Source organism: Salvelinus fontinalis, chromosome 40, assembly GCF_029448725.1.
Source record: "Salvelinus fontinalis isolate EN_2023a chromosome 40, ASM2944872v1, whole genome shotgun sequence".
NCBI classification, from domain to species: domain Eukaryota; kingdom Metazoa; phylum Chordata; class Actinopteri; order Salmoniformes; family Salmonidae; genus Salvelinus; species Salvelinus fontinalis.
In genome coordinates, this window is record NC_074704.1 from 12776026 (window position 1) to 12793295 (window position 17270).

Below are 17270 nucleotides of genomic sequence, written 5' to 3' on the forward strand. Positions count from 1 at the left end.
ATTATGGTCAGTGGTGACAGTATAGGCTGTACAGGCTGGTGTATCATCCTGGTCAGTGGTGACAGTATTAAAATCACCATTTAACCAACACCCATCTATCTGAGTGACTACCTGGACCTACCACTTGGTTTTGGACACGACATCACCGCACTCCCTCTCTTGGTCCTCCTCATCTTTGTAAGTCACCTTGATTTTGCACCTGTGTGTGTTATCAGTTTCTTTATGAAAATATTTAGCGAACTCCATGTCAGTAGCTAAAGCTTAGGGACTATAGCATCACACAAGTAGACTACAGATGCATGCTGGGCCAGGCAAGCCCTGAGCTCGTGAAGTGCACTGAGCGAAATTGGAGCGGCTGAGAAGGCAGACGCTCCGGTCTTTGGGAAACTCGCTCTGTCCCCATACTCTGGTAATGCAGGAGCTCCGGCCTGTTTGGTTTTCTCCTCACTCCTCTCTATTCCTACTCCTCGCCTCCTTTTTCTCCTCCCTCTCTCTTCTGAGTTGAGGCAGATGTCACAGGTCTCCAGCCTCACTTCTCTCTCACCTCCCTCATCTCCTCCTCTCCTCTGTAGAGTATAGATTGGGCCTGTAAAGGCTAGGTAGGTGTTTTCAAAGGGGCAGCCTTAAAAATGGTCTGTCTACACACTAAACATGTAGACGTACAGGGTGGCCAATCTGCTTCCTGATGGCCAGGAGTGTGTGGTTGTTTCTCTCCTTCTAAATGACTCACTACTGTAGTGACTCTGGATAAGAGTGTCTGCTAAATGACTCACTCACATTTAGCAGACTCTCTGATCCAGAGCCACTACAGTAGTGAGTCATTTAGCAGACTCTCTGATCCAGAGCCACTACAGTAGTGAGTCATTTAACAGACGCTCTGATCCAGAGCCACTACAGTAGTGAGTCATTTAACAGACTCTCTGATCCAGAGCCACTACAGTAGTGAGTCATTTATCAGACTCTCTTATCCAGAGCCACTACAGTAGTGAGTCATTTAGCAGACACTCTGATCCAGAGCCAATACAGTAGTGAGTCATTTAGTAGATGCTCTGACGCTCTGTAGTGGCTCTGGATCTTTACTAACTTTACTAACTGGTTGGTCAGACCACACTGTCTCAGACGACTGTGAAACACAGTATCTTTACTAACTGGTTGGTCAGACCACACTGTCTGAGACGACTGTGAAACAGTATCTTTACTAACTGGTGGGTCAGACCACACTGTCTGAGACGACTGTGAAACACAGTATCTTTACTAACTGGTTGGTCAGACCACACTGTCTGAGACGACTGTGAAACACAGTATCTTTACTAACTGGTTGGTCAGACCACACTGTCTCAGACGACTGTGAAACACAGTATCTTTACTAACTGGTTGGTCAGACCACACTGTCTCAGACGACTGTGAAACACAGTATCTTTACTAACTGGTTGGTCAGACCACACTGTCTCAGACGACTGTGAAACAGTAACTTTACTAACTGGTGGGTCAGACCACACTGTCTCAGACGACTGTGAAACACAGTATCTTTACTAACTGGTGGGTCAGACCACACTGTCTGAGACCACTGTGAAACACAGTATCTTTACTAACTGGTGGGTCAGACCACACTGTCTCAGACGACTGTGAAACACAGTATCTTTACTAACTGGTTGGTCAGACCACACTGTCTGAGACGACTGTGAAACACAGTATCTTTACTAACTGGTTGGTCAGACCACACTGTCTGAGACGACTGTGAAACACAGTATCTTTACTAACTGGTGGGTCAGACCACACTGTCTGAGACGACTGTGAAACACAGTATCTTTACTAACTGGTGGGTCAGACCACACTGTCTGAGACGACTGTGAAACACAGTGTCTTTACTAACTGGTTGGTCAGACCACACTGTCTCAGACGACTGTGAAACACAGTATCTTTACTAACTGGTTGGTCAGACCACACTGTCTCAGACGACTGTGAAACACAGTAACTTTACTAACTGGTGGGTCAGACCACACTGTCTGAGACGACTGTGAAACACAGTATCTTTACTAACTGGTTGGTCAGACCACACTGTCTCAGACGACTGTGAAACACAGTATCTTTACTAACTGGTTGGTCAGACCACACTGTCTCAGACGACGGTGAAACACAGTATCTTTACTAACTGGTTGGTCAGACCACACTGTCTCAGACGACTGTGAAACACAGTATCTTTACTAACTGGTTGGTCAGACCACACTGTCTGAGACGACTGTGAAACACAGTATCTTTACTAACTGGTTGGTCAGACCACACTGTCTCAGACGACTGTGAAACACAGTATCTTTACTAACTGGTTGGTCAGACCACACTGTCTCAGACGACTGTGAAACACAGTATCTTTACTAACTGGTTGGTCAGACCACACTGTCTCAGACGACGGTGAAACACAGTATCTTTACTAACTGGTTGGTTAGACCACACTGTCTCAGACGACGGTGAAACACAGTATCTTTACTAACTGGTTGGTTAGACCACACTGTCTCAGACGACGGTGAAACACAGTATCTTTACTAACTGGTTGGTCAGACCACACTGTCTCAGACGACGGTGAAACACAGTATCTTTACTAACTGGTTGGTTAGACCACATACTCTGTGATGGCTAAACCACAGTGGCTGTGTGCTTGTTTTAAAAGGTGTTTGATTAAATATTATTATTCTGTAATTAAGCCTATCTAGTAAGATCTTTCTCTCTCCCCTTTTCTTTCTCTTTCTTTCCTCTCTGAGTTAAAGAAAAGAATGCCAGCTGAAAGAATGTTCCTCGTGGTCACATGTCAGCAGGAATTCCCTCCAGAATGTGTGTCTGTGTGTGTGTGCATGTCTGTTTGTGTGTGTGTTGAGAAGGTGCACTTTTAACTCTGGTTCAGTGGAAGATTGACAGCTGTGCTCCTACTCATAGTTCTGGTTCTGTCTTGTAGCTAATGAATCCCCCCCCCTCTCTCCCCCCTACTCTCTCTCTGCCCCCCCCCCTCTCCCCTTCTTTCTCTCTCTCTCTCCCCTTCTCTCTCGCTCCCCCCTTCTCTCTCTCCTCCCCCCTACTCTCTCCCACCCACTCTCTCTCCCTTCTTTCTTTCTCTCTCTCTCTCTCTCCCCTTCTCTCTCTATCTTTCTCTCTCTCCCCCCTTCTCTCTCTCTCTTTCTCTCTCTCCCCTTCTCTCTCTCTCCCCTTCTCTCTCTCTCCCCCCTTCTCTCTCTCCTCCCCCCTACTCTCTCCCACCCACTCTCTCTCCCTTCTTTCTTTCTCTCTCTCTCTCCCCTTCTCTCTCTATCTTTCTCTCTCTCTCCCCCCTTCTCTCTCTCTCTCCCCTTCTCTCTCTATCTTTCTCTCTCTCTCCCCCCTTCTCTCTCTCTCTCCCTCTCTCTTACTCACACAGGAAACATGCGTTAAACTGCCACAGAATGAAGCCCGCCCTCTTCAGTGTGCTGTGTGAGATCAAAGAAAAGACAGGTGAGCCAGCCAGCCAATCAGTTCCAGACTTCCTCTATGATCGGCCAATCCCATTCTCTGTTCTACCACTGATGTCTTGAGTTATATTCAGAAATGTTTTGAACGTGGCAGATAGAAATGTAATATATAGAGCCTTTTTTCAACACAACAGAGCATTATAACTGCTCTACACTATACATTACTCTTGTCTTGGGACTTTTGTTACATTTTTTATTTTACCTTTATTTAATTCGGCAAGTCAGTTAAGAACAATTTATTTTTTACAATGACGGCCTACACCGGCCAAACCCGGACGACGCTGGGCCAATTGTGCACCGCCCAATGGGACTCCCAATCACGGCCGTTTGTGATACAGTCTGGATTCGAACCAGGGTGTCTGTAGTGGTGTGTCGTGTTTTGGTTGACTCTTCTCTGCTATTCCTCCAAGGGGTTGACGTTGTTTACCTGGTATAACAGGGTTTCCCTAAGCACTGATCCGGAGTCAGCCCTCCCCTAGCCCTATCAACAACAGCCATACGACTGCATTGAATGAAACTGACTCTAAAACTGGTCTTATCTTTCCATTTCATTTTAGTCCCATTCTCTGTCCTCTTCGCTTTTTAATGTCACCTTCTTTCATTCACGTAACCTGCCCCCCCCCCCCCCCTCTCGCTCCCTCTCTTCTCGTTATGGAAAACATTATGAGAGGCATCCTCTGCTGGCTGCCATGACGATATGTCAATCACCCGGCGTTGCTCGTTCCCGATTGGTCCAGAGGGGGAAAGGGGGAGGCCCGAGGCAGAGTAGGGGGTTATGGTTGTCAAGGCAACTAGGTGTCTTATTTACCTAATGTCATTCACTTTGATTTTCACATTTGCACTCTGTGTCCAGAGAGAGAGAGAGAGAGAGAGAGGGAGGGAGGTAGGGAGAGAGAGAGAGATGAGAGGGGGGTTGGTAGATCTATGTAATGATAGTGTTAGTGGGGGGTATTTTCAGTGAAATCATTATCATCTGAAACACATGCCAGGTACTCTCCATTCCTGTTATCTTTCATCCTCCCTTTATCTTCTCATTCTGTCACTCTCTCGCTTTCAGATTTCATAATGTCCTAAATATTTATCTTTATTCCTCCCCTTTTCACCTCTCGTGTCACCACGTCTCTTGCCATTGTCCTCTCTCTCTTTTCCTCTCTCCCCTTAGACCTTCTTTCCTTCCTTTCTGTCCCAAGTTAGAACTAGTATAAATAACCATGACCGAGACAGCCTAACAGAACAACACAGGGTCTCTCTCTCTATCTTTCTGACTATATCCATCTGTTTTCCTGTCCTTATGAGGGAGAGAGAGAGAGAGAGAGAGAGAGAGAGAGAGAGGGGCATTTGGAATTAGACAAAGGGAAATAAGAGCAATGGAGAGAAGGAGAAAATGGGTAAAGGGGAAATAAAAGAAAATGGACAGAAAAAGTGGGAGGGAGAGAAAGAGGGCGACAGTTTGATTGATGAGATGGAGGGAGAGGCAGTAATGACTGTGTCTGTGGATTGGCAGACTGGTGATATGCTCCAGACCCCTGTCAGCCTGGCCTCCTCCCCACCAACACTCACTCTCACTGGGGGGGGCCCTCACCCGCTGCCCTGGCTTTGGCCTACACCTGGTGGTATCTGGTAATAGCCTACTCTGGTGGATCACAGTGGCTTATAGAAAAGGTTTATAGAAAAGTAATACACAGGCGTTATTAACTCAGCATGTCTGTAAACAGGAGTGTGTGTGTGTGTTGTACAGTGGCAGCCTGTGTATTAGAGAGGTAGAAATGTGTGTGTGAATGTGTTCGCACAGTATGGGGTGGCTGAAACGTAGACGTGTGTGTGTGTCTGAAATGTATACGCGTGTCTGAAACATAGACGCGTGTGTCTGAAACATAGACGCGTGTCTGTCTAAAACATAGACGCGTGTCTGAAACATAGACGCGTGTCTGTCTAAAACATAGACGCGTGTCTGTCTGAAACATAGATGCGTGTCTGTCTGAAACATAGATGCGTGTCTGTCTGAAACATAGACGCGTGTCTGTCTGAAACATAGACGCGTGTCTGTCTGAAACATAGACACGCGCGTGTCTGTCTGAAACATAGACGCGTGTCTGTCTGAAACATAGACGCGTGTCTGTCTGAAACATAGACGCGTGTCTGTCTTAAACATAGACGCGTGTCTGTCTGAAACATAGACGCGCGTCTGTCTGAAACATAGACGCGCGTCTGTCTGAAACATAGACGCGCGTCTGTCTGAAACATAGACGCGCGTCTGTCTGAAACATAGACGCGTGTCTGTCTGAAACATAGACGCGTGTCTGTCTGAAACATAGACGCGTGTCTGTCTGAAACATAGACGCGCGTCTGAAACATAGACGCGTGTCTGTCTGAAACATAGACGCGTGTCTGAAACATAGATGCGTGTGTCTGAAACATAGACGTGTGTCTGTCTGAAACATAGATGTGTGTCTGTCTGAAACATAGACGCGTGTCTGTCTGAAACATAGACGCGTGTCTGTCTGAAACATAGACGCGTGTCTGTCTGAAACATAGACGTGTGTCTGTCTGAAACATAGACGCGTGTCTGTCTGAAACATAGACGCGTGTGTCTGAAACATAGACGTGTGTGTGGTGGGCAGTCTGGGAGGCTGGACCATAATCCATACTAATTAAGGATTCATTAAAACTAATGGGACCTGGTTCCCCATCCTCTCTTTCTGTCCCTCTCTCTGTTTCTCTTTCATCCTTCTCTCGCTCTCTCTCCTCTCTCTCTCTTTCTTTCTCTCTCTTTCTCTCTCTTTCTCTCTCTTTCTCTCTGTATCTCTGTCTCTCTCTCTCTCTCTGTTTCCGTTTTCTCCCTTCTGTCTCTCCTTTTTCCTTCTTTCTTTTTGTGCTGCGTGTAGAGTACTCACTGGGCTGGGTGTAGAGTACACACTGGGCTGGGTGTAGAGTACTCACTGGGCTGGGTGTAGACTACTCACTGGGCTGGGTGTAGACTACTCACTGGGCTGGGTGTAGACTACTCACTGGGCTGGGTGTAGAGTACTCACTGGGCTGGGTGTAGAGTACACACTGGGCTGGGTGTAGAGTACTCACTGGGCTGGGTGTAGAGTACTCACTGGGCTGGGTGTAGAGTACTCACTGGGCTGGGTGTAGAGTACTCACTGGGCTGGGTGTAGAGTACACACTGGGCTGGGTGTAGAGTACACACTGGGCTGGGTGTAGAGTACTCACTGGGCTGGGTGTAGACTACTCACTGGGCTGGGTGTAGACTACTCACTGGGCTGGGTGTAGAGTACTCACTGGGCTGGGTGTAGACTACTCACTGGGCTGGGTGTAGACTACTCACTGGGCTGGGTGTAGACTACTCACTGGGCTGGGTGTAGACTACTCACTGGGCTGGGTGTAGAGTACTCACTGGGCTGGGTGTAGACTACTCACTGGGCTGGGTGTAGACTACTCACTGGGCTGGATGTAGACTACTCACTGGGCTGGGAGTAGACTACTCACTGGGCTGGGTGTAGACTACTCATTGGGCTGGGTGTAGACTACTCACTGGGCTGGGTGTAGAGTACTCACTGGGCTGGGTGTAGACTACTCACTGGGCTGGGTGTAGACTACTCACTGGGCTGGATGTAGACTACTCACTGGGCTGGGTGTAGAGTACTCACTGGGCTGGGTGTAGAGTACTCACTGGGCTGGGTGTAGACTACTCACTGGGCTGGGTGTAGACTACTCACTGGGCTGGGTGTAGACTACACCCTGGGCTGGGTGTAGACTACTCACTGGGCTGGGTGTAGACTACTCACTGGGCTGGGTGTAGAGTACTCACTGGGCTGGGTCTAGACTACTCATTGGGCTGGGTGTAGACTACTCACTGGGCTGGGTGTAGACTACTCACTGGGCTGGGAGTAGACTACTCACTGGGCTGGGTGTAGACTACTCATTGGGCTGGGTGTAGAGTACTCACTGGGATGGGTGTAGACTACTCACTGGGCTGGGTGTAGAGTGCTCACTGGGCTGGGTCTAGACTACTCACTGGGCTGGGTTTAGACTACTCACTGGGCTGGGTGTAGAGTACTCACTGGGCTGGGTGTAGACTACTCACTGGGCTGGGTGTAGACTACTCACTGGGCTGGGTGTAGACTACTCACTGGGCTGGGTGTAGAGTACTCACTGGGCTGGGTCTAGACTACTCACTGGGCTGGGTGTAGACTACTCACTGGGCTGGGTGTAGACTACTCACTGGGCTGGGTGTAGACTACTCACTGGGCTGGGTGTAGACTACTCACTGGGCTGGGTGTAGACTACTCACTGGGCTGGGTGTTGACTACTCATTGGGCTGGGTGTAGAGTACTCACTGGGATGGGTGTAGACTACTCATTGGGCTGGGTGTAGAGTACTCACTGGGCTGGGTGTAGACTACTCACTGGGCTGGGTGTAGACTACTCACTGGGCTGGGTGTAGAGTACTCACTGGGCTGGGTCTAGACTACTCACTGGGCTGGGTGTAGACTACTCACTGGGCTGGGTGTAGACTACTCACTGGGCTGGGTGTAGACTACTCACTGGGCTGGGTGTTGACTACTCATTGGGCTGGGTGTAGAGTACTCACTGGGATGGGTGTAGACTACTCATTGGGCTGGGTGTAGAGTACTCACTGGGATGGGTGTAGACTACTCATTGGGCTGGGTGTAGACTACTCACTGGGCTGGGTGTAGACTACTCACTGGGCTGGGTGTAGAGTACTCACTGGGCTGGGTGTAGAGTGCTCACTGGGCTGGGTCTAGACTACTCACTGGGCTGGGTGTAGACTACTCACTGGGCTGGGTGTAGAGTACTCACTGGGCTGGGTGTAGACTACTCGCTGGGCTGGGTGTAGACTACTCACTGGGCTGGGTGTAGAGTACTCACTGGGCTGGGTGTAGAGTACTCACTGGGCTGAGTGTAGACTACTCACTGGGCTGGGTGTAGAGTACTCACTGGGCTGGGTGTAGACTACTCACTGGGCTGGGTGTAGACTACACACTGGGCTGGGTGTAGAGTACACACTGGGCTGGGTGTAGACTACTCACTGGGCTGGGTGTAGACTACAGGTTGATCTCTCTTCCTCTCCCCACCTCGCTCCCTCTATCTCTCTTCTCACCTATCTCTCCATCCCCCTGTCTCAGCAACCCGTCTGTTAGTGTCTATCCTCCCTCTCTCTGTCTCAGCAACACGTCTGTTAGTGTCTATCCTTCCTTTCTGTTTCAGCAACACGTCTGTTAGTGTCTATCCTTCCTTTCTGTTTCAGCAACACGTCTGTTAGTGTCTATCCTCCCTTTCTGTCTCAGCAACACGTCTGTTAGTGTCTATCCTCCCTCTCTCTGTCTCAGCAACACGTCTGTTAGTGTCTATCCTTCCTTTCTGTTTCAGCAACACGTCTGTTAGTGTCCATCCTCCCTTTCTGTCTCAGCAACACGTCTGTTAGTGTCTATCCTCCCTCTCTCTGTCTCAGCAACACGTCTGTTAGTGTCTATCCTCCCTCTCTGTCTCAGCAACACGTCTGTTAGTGTCTATCCTCCCTTTCTGTCTCAGCAACACGTCTGTTAGTGTCTATCCTTCCTTTCTGTCTCAGTAACACGCCTGTTAGTGTCTATCCTCCCTCTCTCTCTGTCTCAGCAACACGCCTGTTAGTGTCTATCCTCCCTTTCTGTCTCAGCAATACGTCTGTTAGTGTCTATCCTCCCTCTCTCTGTCTCAGCAACACGTCTGTTAGTGTCTATCCTCCCTCTCTCTGTCTCAGCAACCCGTCTGTTAGTGTCTATCCTCCCTTTCTGTCTCAGCAACACGTCTGTTAGTGTCTATCCTCCCTTTCTGTCTCAGCAACACGCCTGTTAGTGTCTATCCTCCCTTTCTCTCTGACCTTTCCTCTCATCTCAGCAACCCGTCTGTTAGTGTCTATCCTCCCTTTCTGTCTCATCAACACGTCTGTTAGTGTCTATCCTCCCTTTCTGTCTCAGCAACACGCCTGTTAGTGTCTATCCTCCCTTTCTGTCTAAGCAACACGTCTGTTATCTGCTAGTGTCTATCCTCCCTTTCTGTCTAAGCAACACGTCTGTTATCTGCTAGTGTCTATCCTCCCTCTCTCTCTGACCTTTCCTCTCGTCTATTTCTTTCTCTACCTGAGTTATTAGCGGAGTGGGATTATGATCAACTGAATGATGGGATGATCCGAGTGACAGGGCGTAAGAGAGGAGATGGAAAGAATGGAGGGATGGAAGGAGGGGATTTCTGTGTAAGCTCTAATCTCAGTTAATACTTCCGCTCTCCCAAGAAACGGGGGGAATCCTCCTGTCTGTTAAGTTGAGCCAAGTGACACACACACACGCTGACAAACCATATCACACCCTCACCTCCATTTCATATCATTGTAAACACACATCCACACACTAACATTAAATCAGTGCAGACGTTACTGTACTGATATTACTTTGATGTATTTAAAAATGGTGGTATCAAATTGGTAGTTACAGTCTTTTCTCGTCGCTGCAACTCCAGTACGGACTCGGGAGAGGCGAGGGTCGACCCAGCCAATGCCCACTTAACCCGGAAGCCAGCCACACCAATGTGTCGGAAGTAAACACCGTACACCTGGCGACCGTGTCTGCGTGCACTGCGCCTGGCCCGCCACAGGAACATCCCTGCCGGCCAAACCCTCCCCTAACCCGGATGACGCTGGGCGCTGCCCCATGGGTCTTTCGGTCGCGACCGGCTGCGACAGAGCCTGGACTCGAACCAGGATCTCTAGTGGCACAGCTAGCAACTGCGATGCAGTGCCTTAGACCACTGCGCCACTCGGGAGGCCCCGTACTTGCTATTACACACTACCAACGTGTGTGTGTGTGTGTGTGTGTGTGTGTGTGTGTGTGTGTGTGTGTGTGTGTGTGTGTGTGTGTGTGTGTGTGTGCGTGTGCGTGTGTGCGTGCGTGCGTGCGTGCACATGTATGTGTGTGAGGTAATGTACAGGTGTTTCTTTGGATTGAGTTATAGTAATCTAGTTAATCTGTCAGGTGTGTGGGGTAGGGCTGTGACCGTTGACATTTCTGAGTAACGTTTAATTGTCATGCAGATGGCCACGGTTATTGTCATAATGGTTAATACATGTTTAGATGTTGTAATGCATCATAGTGCAGCATTAATAATGAGTCACAACGTGTATAATACATTCAACACAGCTTTGGTGTCTCCTACTAATGGGTTTGACTGCCCTGTCGTGTGTGTGGTGCGTGGTTGTCTGGGGTTGTCAATTGCCCTTAACATCACACATTTGTTGATGTTACTTGTGTGCGAAAGAGAAGTGTGAGAATTGTTTGGGATGTTGGGGAAAGGATGGATGGGGGTTTGACATTTTGTACCTAATTAGATATAAAGATACTACAGTTTCGGATCCAGTTGAATTTCCTGGGTGTTCCCAGTTACAGCAGAGTTTCAGTTAGTGATCCAGTTGAATTTCCTGGGTGTTCCCAGTTACAGCAGAGTTTCAGTTCCTGATCCAGTTGAATTTCCTGGGTGTTCCCAGTTTCAGCAGAGTTTCAGTTCCTGATCCAGTTGAATTTCCTGGGTGTTCTCAGTTTCAGCAGAGTTTTAATTCCTGATCCAGTTGAATTTCCTGGGTGTTCCCAGTTTCAGCAGAGTTTCAGTTCCTGATCCAGTTGAATTTCCTGGGTGTTCCCAGTTTCAACAGAGTTTCAGTTCCTGATCCAGTTGAATTTCCTGGGTGTTCCCAGTTTCAGCAGAGTTTCAGTTTCTGATCCAGTTGAATTTCCTGGGTGTTCCCAGTTACAGCAGAGTTTCAGTTCCTGATCCAGTTGAATTTCCTGGGTGTTCCCAGTTTCAGCAGAGTTTTAATTCCTGATCCAGTTGAATTTCCTGGGTGTTCCCAGTTTCAACAGAGTTTCAGTTCCTGATCCAGTTGAATTTCCTGGGTGTTCCCAGTTTCAGCAGAGTTTCAGTTCCTGATCCAGTTGAATTTCCTGGGTGTTCCCAGTTTCAGCAGTTTCAGTTCCTGATCCAGTTGAATTTCCTGGGTGTTCCCAGTTTCAGCAGAGTTTTAGTTCCTGATCCAGTTGAATTTCCTGGGTGTTCCCAGTTTCAGCAGAGTTTCAGTTCCTGATCCAGTTGAATTTCCTGGGTGTTCCCAGTTACAGCAGAGTTTCAGTTCCTGATCCAGTTGAATTTCCTGGGTGTTCCCAGTTACAGCAGAGTTTCAGTTCCTGATCCAGTTGAATATCCTGGGTGTTCCCAGTTTCAGCAGAGTTTCAGTTCCTGATCCAGTTGAATTTCCTGGGTGTTCCCAGTTTCAGCAGAGTTTCAGTTCCTGATCCAGTTGAATTTCCTGGGTGTTCCCAGTTACAGCAGAGTTTCAGTTCCTGATCCAGTTGAATTTCCTGGGTGTTCCCAGTTACAGCAGAGTTTCATTTCCTGATCCAGTTGAATATCCTCGGTGTTCCCAGTTTCAGCAGAGTTTCAGTTCCTGATCCAGTTGAATATCCTGGGTGTTTCCAGTTTCAGCAGAGTTTCAGTTCCTGATCCAGTTGAATTTCCTGGGTGTTCCCAGTTTCAGCAGAGTTTCAGTTCCTGATCCAGTTGAATTTCCTGGGTGTTCCCAGTTACAGCAGAGTTTCAGTTCCTGATCCAGTTGAATTTCCTGGGTGTTCCCAGTTACAGCAGAGTTTCAGTTCCTGATCCAGTTGAATATCCTGGGTGTTCCCAGTTTCAGCAGAGTTTCAGTTCCTGATCCAGTTGAATTTCCTGGGTGTTCCCAGTTTCAGCAGAGTTTCAGTTCCTGATCCAGTTGAATTTCCTGGGTGTTCCCAGTTACAGCAGAGTTTCAGTTCCTGATCCAGTTGAATATCCTGGGTGTTTCCAGTTTCAGCAGAGTTTCAGTTCCTGATCCAGTTGAATTTCCTGGGTGTTCCCAGTTACAGCAGAGTTTCAGTTCCTGATCCAGTTGAATTTCCTGGGTGTTCCCAGTTTCAGCAGAGTTTCAGTTCCTGATCCAGTTGAATTTCCTGGGTGTTCCCAGTTTCAGCAGTTTCAGTTCCTGATCCAGTTGAATTTCCTGGGTGTTCCCAGTTTCAGCAGAGTTTCAGTTCCTGATCCAGTTGAATTTCCTGGGTGTTCCCAGTTTCAGCAGAGTTTCAGTTCCTGATCCAGTTGAATTTCCTGGGTGTTCCCAGTTTCAGCAGAGTTTCAGTTCCTGATCCAGTTGAATTTCCTGGGTGTTCCCAGTTTCAGCAGAGTTTCAGTTCCTGATCCAGTTGAATTTCCTGGGTGTTCCCAGTTACAGCAGAGTTTCAGTTCCTGATCCAGTTGAATTTCCTGGGTGTTCCCAGTTACAGCAGAGTTTCATTTCCTGATCCAGTTGAATATCCTCGGTGTTCCCAGTTTCAGCAGAGTTTCAGTTCCTGATCCAGTTGAATTTCCTGGGTGTTCCCAGTTTCAGCAGAGTTTCAGTTCCTGATCCAGTTGAATTTCCTGGGTGTTCCCAGTTACAGCAGAGTTTCAGTTCCTGATCCAGTTGAATATCCTGGGTGTTCCCAGTTTCAGCAGAGTTTCCTTTCCTGATCCAGTTGAATTTCCTGGGTGTTCCCAGTTTCAGCAGAGTTTCAGTTCCTGATCCAGTTGAATTTCCTGGGTGTTCCCAGTTACAGCAGAGTTTCAGTTCCTGATCCAGTTGAATTTCCTGGGTGTTCCCAGTTACAGCAGAGTTTCAGTTCCTGATCCAGTTGAATATCCTGGGTGTTCCCAGTTTCAGCAGAGTTTCAGTTCCTGATCCAGTTGAATTTCCTGGGTGTTCCCAGTTACAGCAGAGTTTCAGTTCCTGATCCAGTTGAATTTCCTGGGTGTTCCCAGTTACAGCAGAGTTTCAGTTCCTGATACAGTTGAATATCCTGGGTGTTCCCAGTTTCAGCAGAGTTTCAGTTCCTGATCCAGTTGAATTTCCTGGGTGTTCCCAGTTTCAGCAGAGTTTCAGTTCCTGATACAGTTGAATTTCCTGGGTGTTCCCAGTTTCAGCAGAGTTTCAGTTCCTGATCCAGTTGAATTTCCTGGGTGTTCCCAGTTTCAGCAGAGTTTCAGTTCCTGATCCAGTTGAATTTCCTGGGTGTTCCCAGTTACAGCAGAGTTTCAGTTCCTGATCCAGTTGAATTTCCTGGGTGTTCCCAGTTACAGCAGAGTTTCAGTTCCTGATCCAGTTGAATATCCTGGGTGTTCCCAGTTTCAGCAGAGTTTCAGTTCCTGATCCAGTTGAATTTCCTGGGTGTTCCCAGTTTCAGCAGAGTTTCAGTTTCTGATCCAGTTGAATTTCCTGGGTGTTCCCAGTTACAGCAGAGTTTCAGTTCCTGATCCAGTTGAATATCCTGGGTGTTCCCAGTTACAGCAGAGTTTCAGTTCCTGATCCAGTTGAATTTCCTGGGTGTTCCCAGTTACAGCAGAGTTTCAGTTCCTGATCCAGTTGAATATCCTGGGTGTTCCCAGTTACAGCAGAGTTTCAGTTCCTGATCCAGTTGAATTTCCTGGGTGTTCCCAGTTACAGCAGAGTTTCAGTTGGGGAAAGATGTAGTAGTAACTGTGTTTGGTTGCCAGTGGAAGATACAGGCCTACTGGTGCTGAGCGATTAGAGCTTTTTGAAGTGTTTTTTTGTTTTGATAATTATTTTATACATTGAATGCTGTAACACAGAATAAACCGTTAATAAAAGTCCCATGATGGCAGTGACTGCCCATTACGGCTTACCACTTATTAACCATCATTTATTCACATTACTTAAATACAATATTGAAATTGTTGTGTATTTAATTTATTTAATGACTTTATTTTATTCCAAGTCATCATCTCATCTCTGCTGCCTGTTCTGTCTGACAAAATCACTATTTTAGTAGTTCTTCAAAGTATTTACTTCTTCAAAGTAAATAAGGTTATACTTTTTGTGACTGCTGAATACCAACTATCAATCACTTAGATCAGGTAGAGATACTTCGTGAAGAAACTGCTCTCTATCCCTGTGGATGGCCCATCTCTTCTCTCTCTCGGTGTCTGCCCCACACTAACCTGAGGTAGCAGGCGTACAACAAACACGGACCGGACAAGTAGATGCGCAATAGATTATGGTCATTGTAGTTAATTACCATGTTTTATGCACTAAACCATGTAGAATATTGGCCTGTTCGTAAACTACAACTCCCTACTACATCGCACAGTTTGGGCTTCATCTTATTCTTTCTCTAGAGAAACTGCTCATTGAGTTTAATTTTTTTTTAAACAGACTGTAATTCAAATAATTGAACCGACATCAGTCAATTAGGTCTTTAAAAAACGAAAAATAACAAATGTTGGTTAATTGCTCAGCATTAAGACCTATACAATTACAGTAACTAACTCCGCACCACGGCCTATACAATTACAGTAACTGTAACTCAGCACAAAAGGCCTATACAATTACAGTAACTAACTCAGCACTAAGACCTATACAATTACAGTAACTAACTCTGCACTAAGGCCTATACAATTACAGTAACTGTAACTCAGCACCAAGACCTATACAATTACAGTAACTAACTCCGCACTAAGGCCTATACAATTACAGTAACTAACTCCGCACTAAGGCCTATACAATTACAGTAACTAACTCCGCACTAAGGCCTATACAATTACAGTAACTGTAACTCAGCATCAAGACCTATACAATTACAGTAACTAACTCCGCACTAAGGCCTATACAATTACAGTAACTGTAACTCAGCACCAAGGCCTATACAATTACAGTAACTGTAACTCAGCACCAAGGCCTATACAATTACAGTAACTGTAACTCAGCACCAAGGCCTATACAATTACAGTAACTAACTCAGCACCAAGACCTATACAATTACAGTAACTATAACTCAGCACTAAGGCCTATACAATTACAGTAACTAACTCAGCACCAAAAACCTATACAATTACAGTAACTGTAACTCAACACTAAGGCCTATACAATTACAGTAAATGTAACTCAGCACTAAGACCTATAGAATTACAGTAACTATAACTCAGCACTAAGGCCTATACAATTACAGTAACTGTATTGTCATTTATCATATTGGGCTGTTTGCTGTTAATTGCCAGGTTGGGTTTGCAACCAGCAAAGGTTAGCTCTTGTACTGACTCCTGTCTCTGTCTGTCTATCTGTGTGTGTGTATATTGTAGACTGTGTGTGTCTCTGTGTGTGTCTCTGTGTGTATATTGTAGACTGTGTGTGTCTGTGTGTCTCTGTGTGTATATTGTAGACTGTGTGTGTGTGTGTCTGTGTGTGTCTCTGTGTGTATATTGTAGACTGGCCGGTTGCCAGATGTGGATGCTGTCATATCCCTCATTGTGTGATTATAAATGTGAGCTGATCCAGGGAACTACGCTGTAATTGCCACCTAATTTGCATAACTGTGCAAATTAATGACCTCTCAAATGAGCGTTCATTTTTCACAGGGTCTTTAGTGGCTCCTTAAGAGACGCCCTAATTAACGCCTCTGTGTGTGTGTGAGAGAGTGTGTGTGTGTGTCTTATCTGTTGTTTTGGCAGTAAGGGGATGCCAGAGAAAGCTGGCAACGCTACCATAGCAACAGCCACACAAACCACTGCTACCCTCTCTGTCTCTCTCTGTCTCGCTCTCGCTCTGTCTCGCTCTCTCTGTCTCGCTCTCTCTGTCTCGCTCTCTCTGTCTCGCTCTCTCTGTCTCGCTCTCTCTGTCTCGCTCTCGCTGTCTCGCTCTCGCTGTCTCGTTCGCTCTGTCTCTCGCTCTGTCTCTCGCTCTGTCTCTCGCTTGCTCTGTCTCTCGCTCGCTCTGTCTCTCGCTCGCTCTGTCTCTCGCTTTGTCTCTCGCTCTGTCTCTCGCTCTGTCTCTCGCTTTGTCTCTCGCTCTGTCTCTCGCTCTGTCTCTCGCTCTGTCTCTCGCTCTGTCTCTCGCTTTGTCTCTCGCTTTGTCTCTCGCTCTGTCTCTCGCTCTGTCTCTCGCTTTGTCTCTCGCTTTGTCTCTCGCTTTGTCTCTCGCTCTGTCTCTCGCTCTGTCTCTGTCTTTCGCTTTGTCTCGCTCTGTCTCTCGCTCTGTCTCTCGCTTGCTCTGTCTCTCGCTCGCTCTGTCTCTCGCTTTGTCTCTCGCTCTGTCTCTCGCTCGCTTTGTCTCTCGCTCTGTCTCTCGCTCTGTCTCTCGCTCTGTCTCTCGCTCTGTCTCTCGCTTGCTCTGTCTCTCGCTCGCTCTGTCTCTCGCTTTGTCTCTCGCTCTGTCTCTCGCTCTGTCTCTCGCTCTGTCTCTCGCTCTGTCTCTCGCTCTGTCTCTCGCTCTGTCTCTCGCTCTGTCTCTCGCTTTGTCTCTCGCTCTGTCTCTCGCTCTGTCTCTCGCTCTGTCTCTCGCTCTGTCTCTGTCTTTCGCTTTGTCTCGCTCTGTCTCTCGCTCTGTCTCTGTCTCTCGCTTTGTCTCTCGCTCTGTCTCTCGCTCTGTCTCTCGCTCTGTCTCTCGCTCTGTCTCTCGCTCTGTCTCTCGCTCTGTCTCTCGCTCTGTCTCTCGCTCTGTCTCTCGCTTTGTCTCTCGCTCTGTCTCTCGCTCTGTCTCTCGCTCTGTCTCTCGCTCTGTCTCTCGCTTTGTCTCTCGCTCTGTCTCTCGCTTTGTCTCTCGCTTTGTCTCTCGCTTTTTCTCTCGCTCTTTCTCTCGCTTAGTCTCTCGCTTAGTCTCTCGCTTTGTCTCTCGCTCTGTCTCTCGCTTTGTCTCTCGCTCTATCTC

At 47.5% G+C, this 17270-nt stretch overlaps 1 protein-coding gene across 2 annotated transcripts in view; it reads left to right on the top strand.

Annotated features, from left to right (window-relative positions):
- Window positions 1-17270, top strand: part of LOC129839689 (pre-B-cell leukemia transcription factor 1-like) — a 41873-nt gene that overhangs the window by 4328 nt on the left and 20275 nt on the right. For both annotated transcript variants that reach the window (XM_055907260.1, XM_055907261.1), the window contains exon 2: window positions 3404-3477. In XM_055907260.1, the coding sequence (XP_055763235.1) occupies window positions 3404-3477 (74 nt within the window). The remainder of the gene's footprint in view (window positions 1-3403; window positions 3478-17270) is intronic.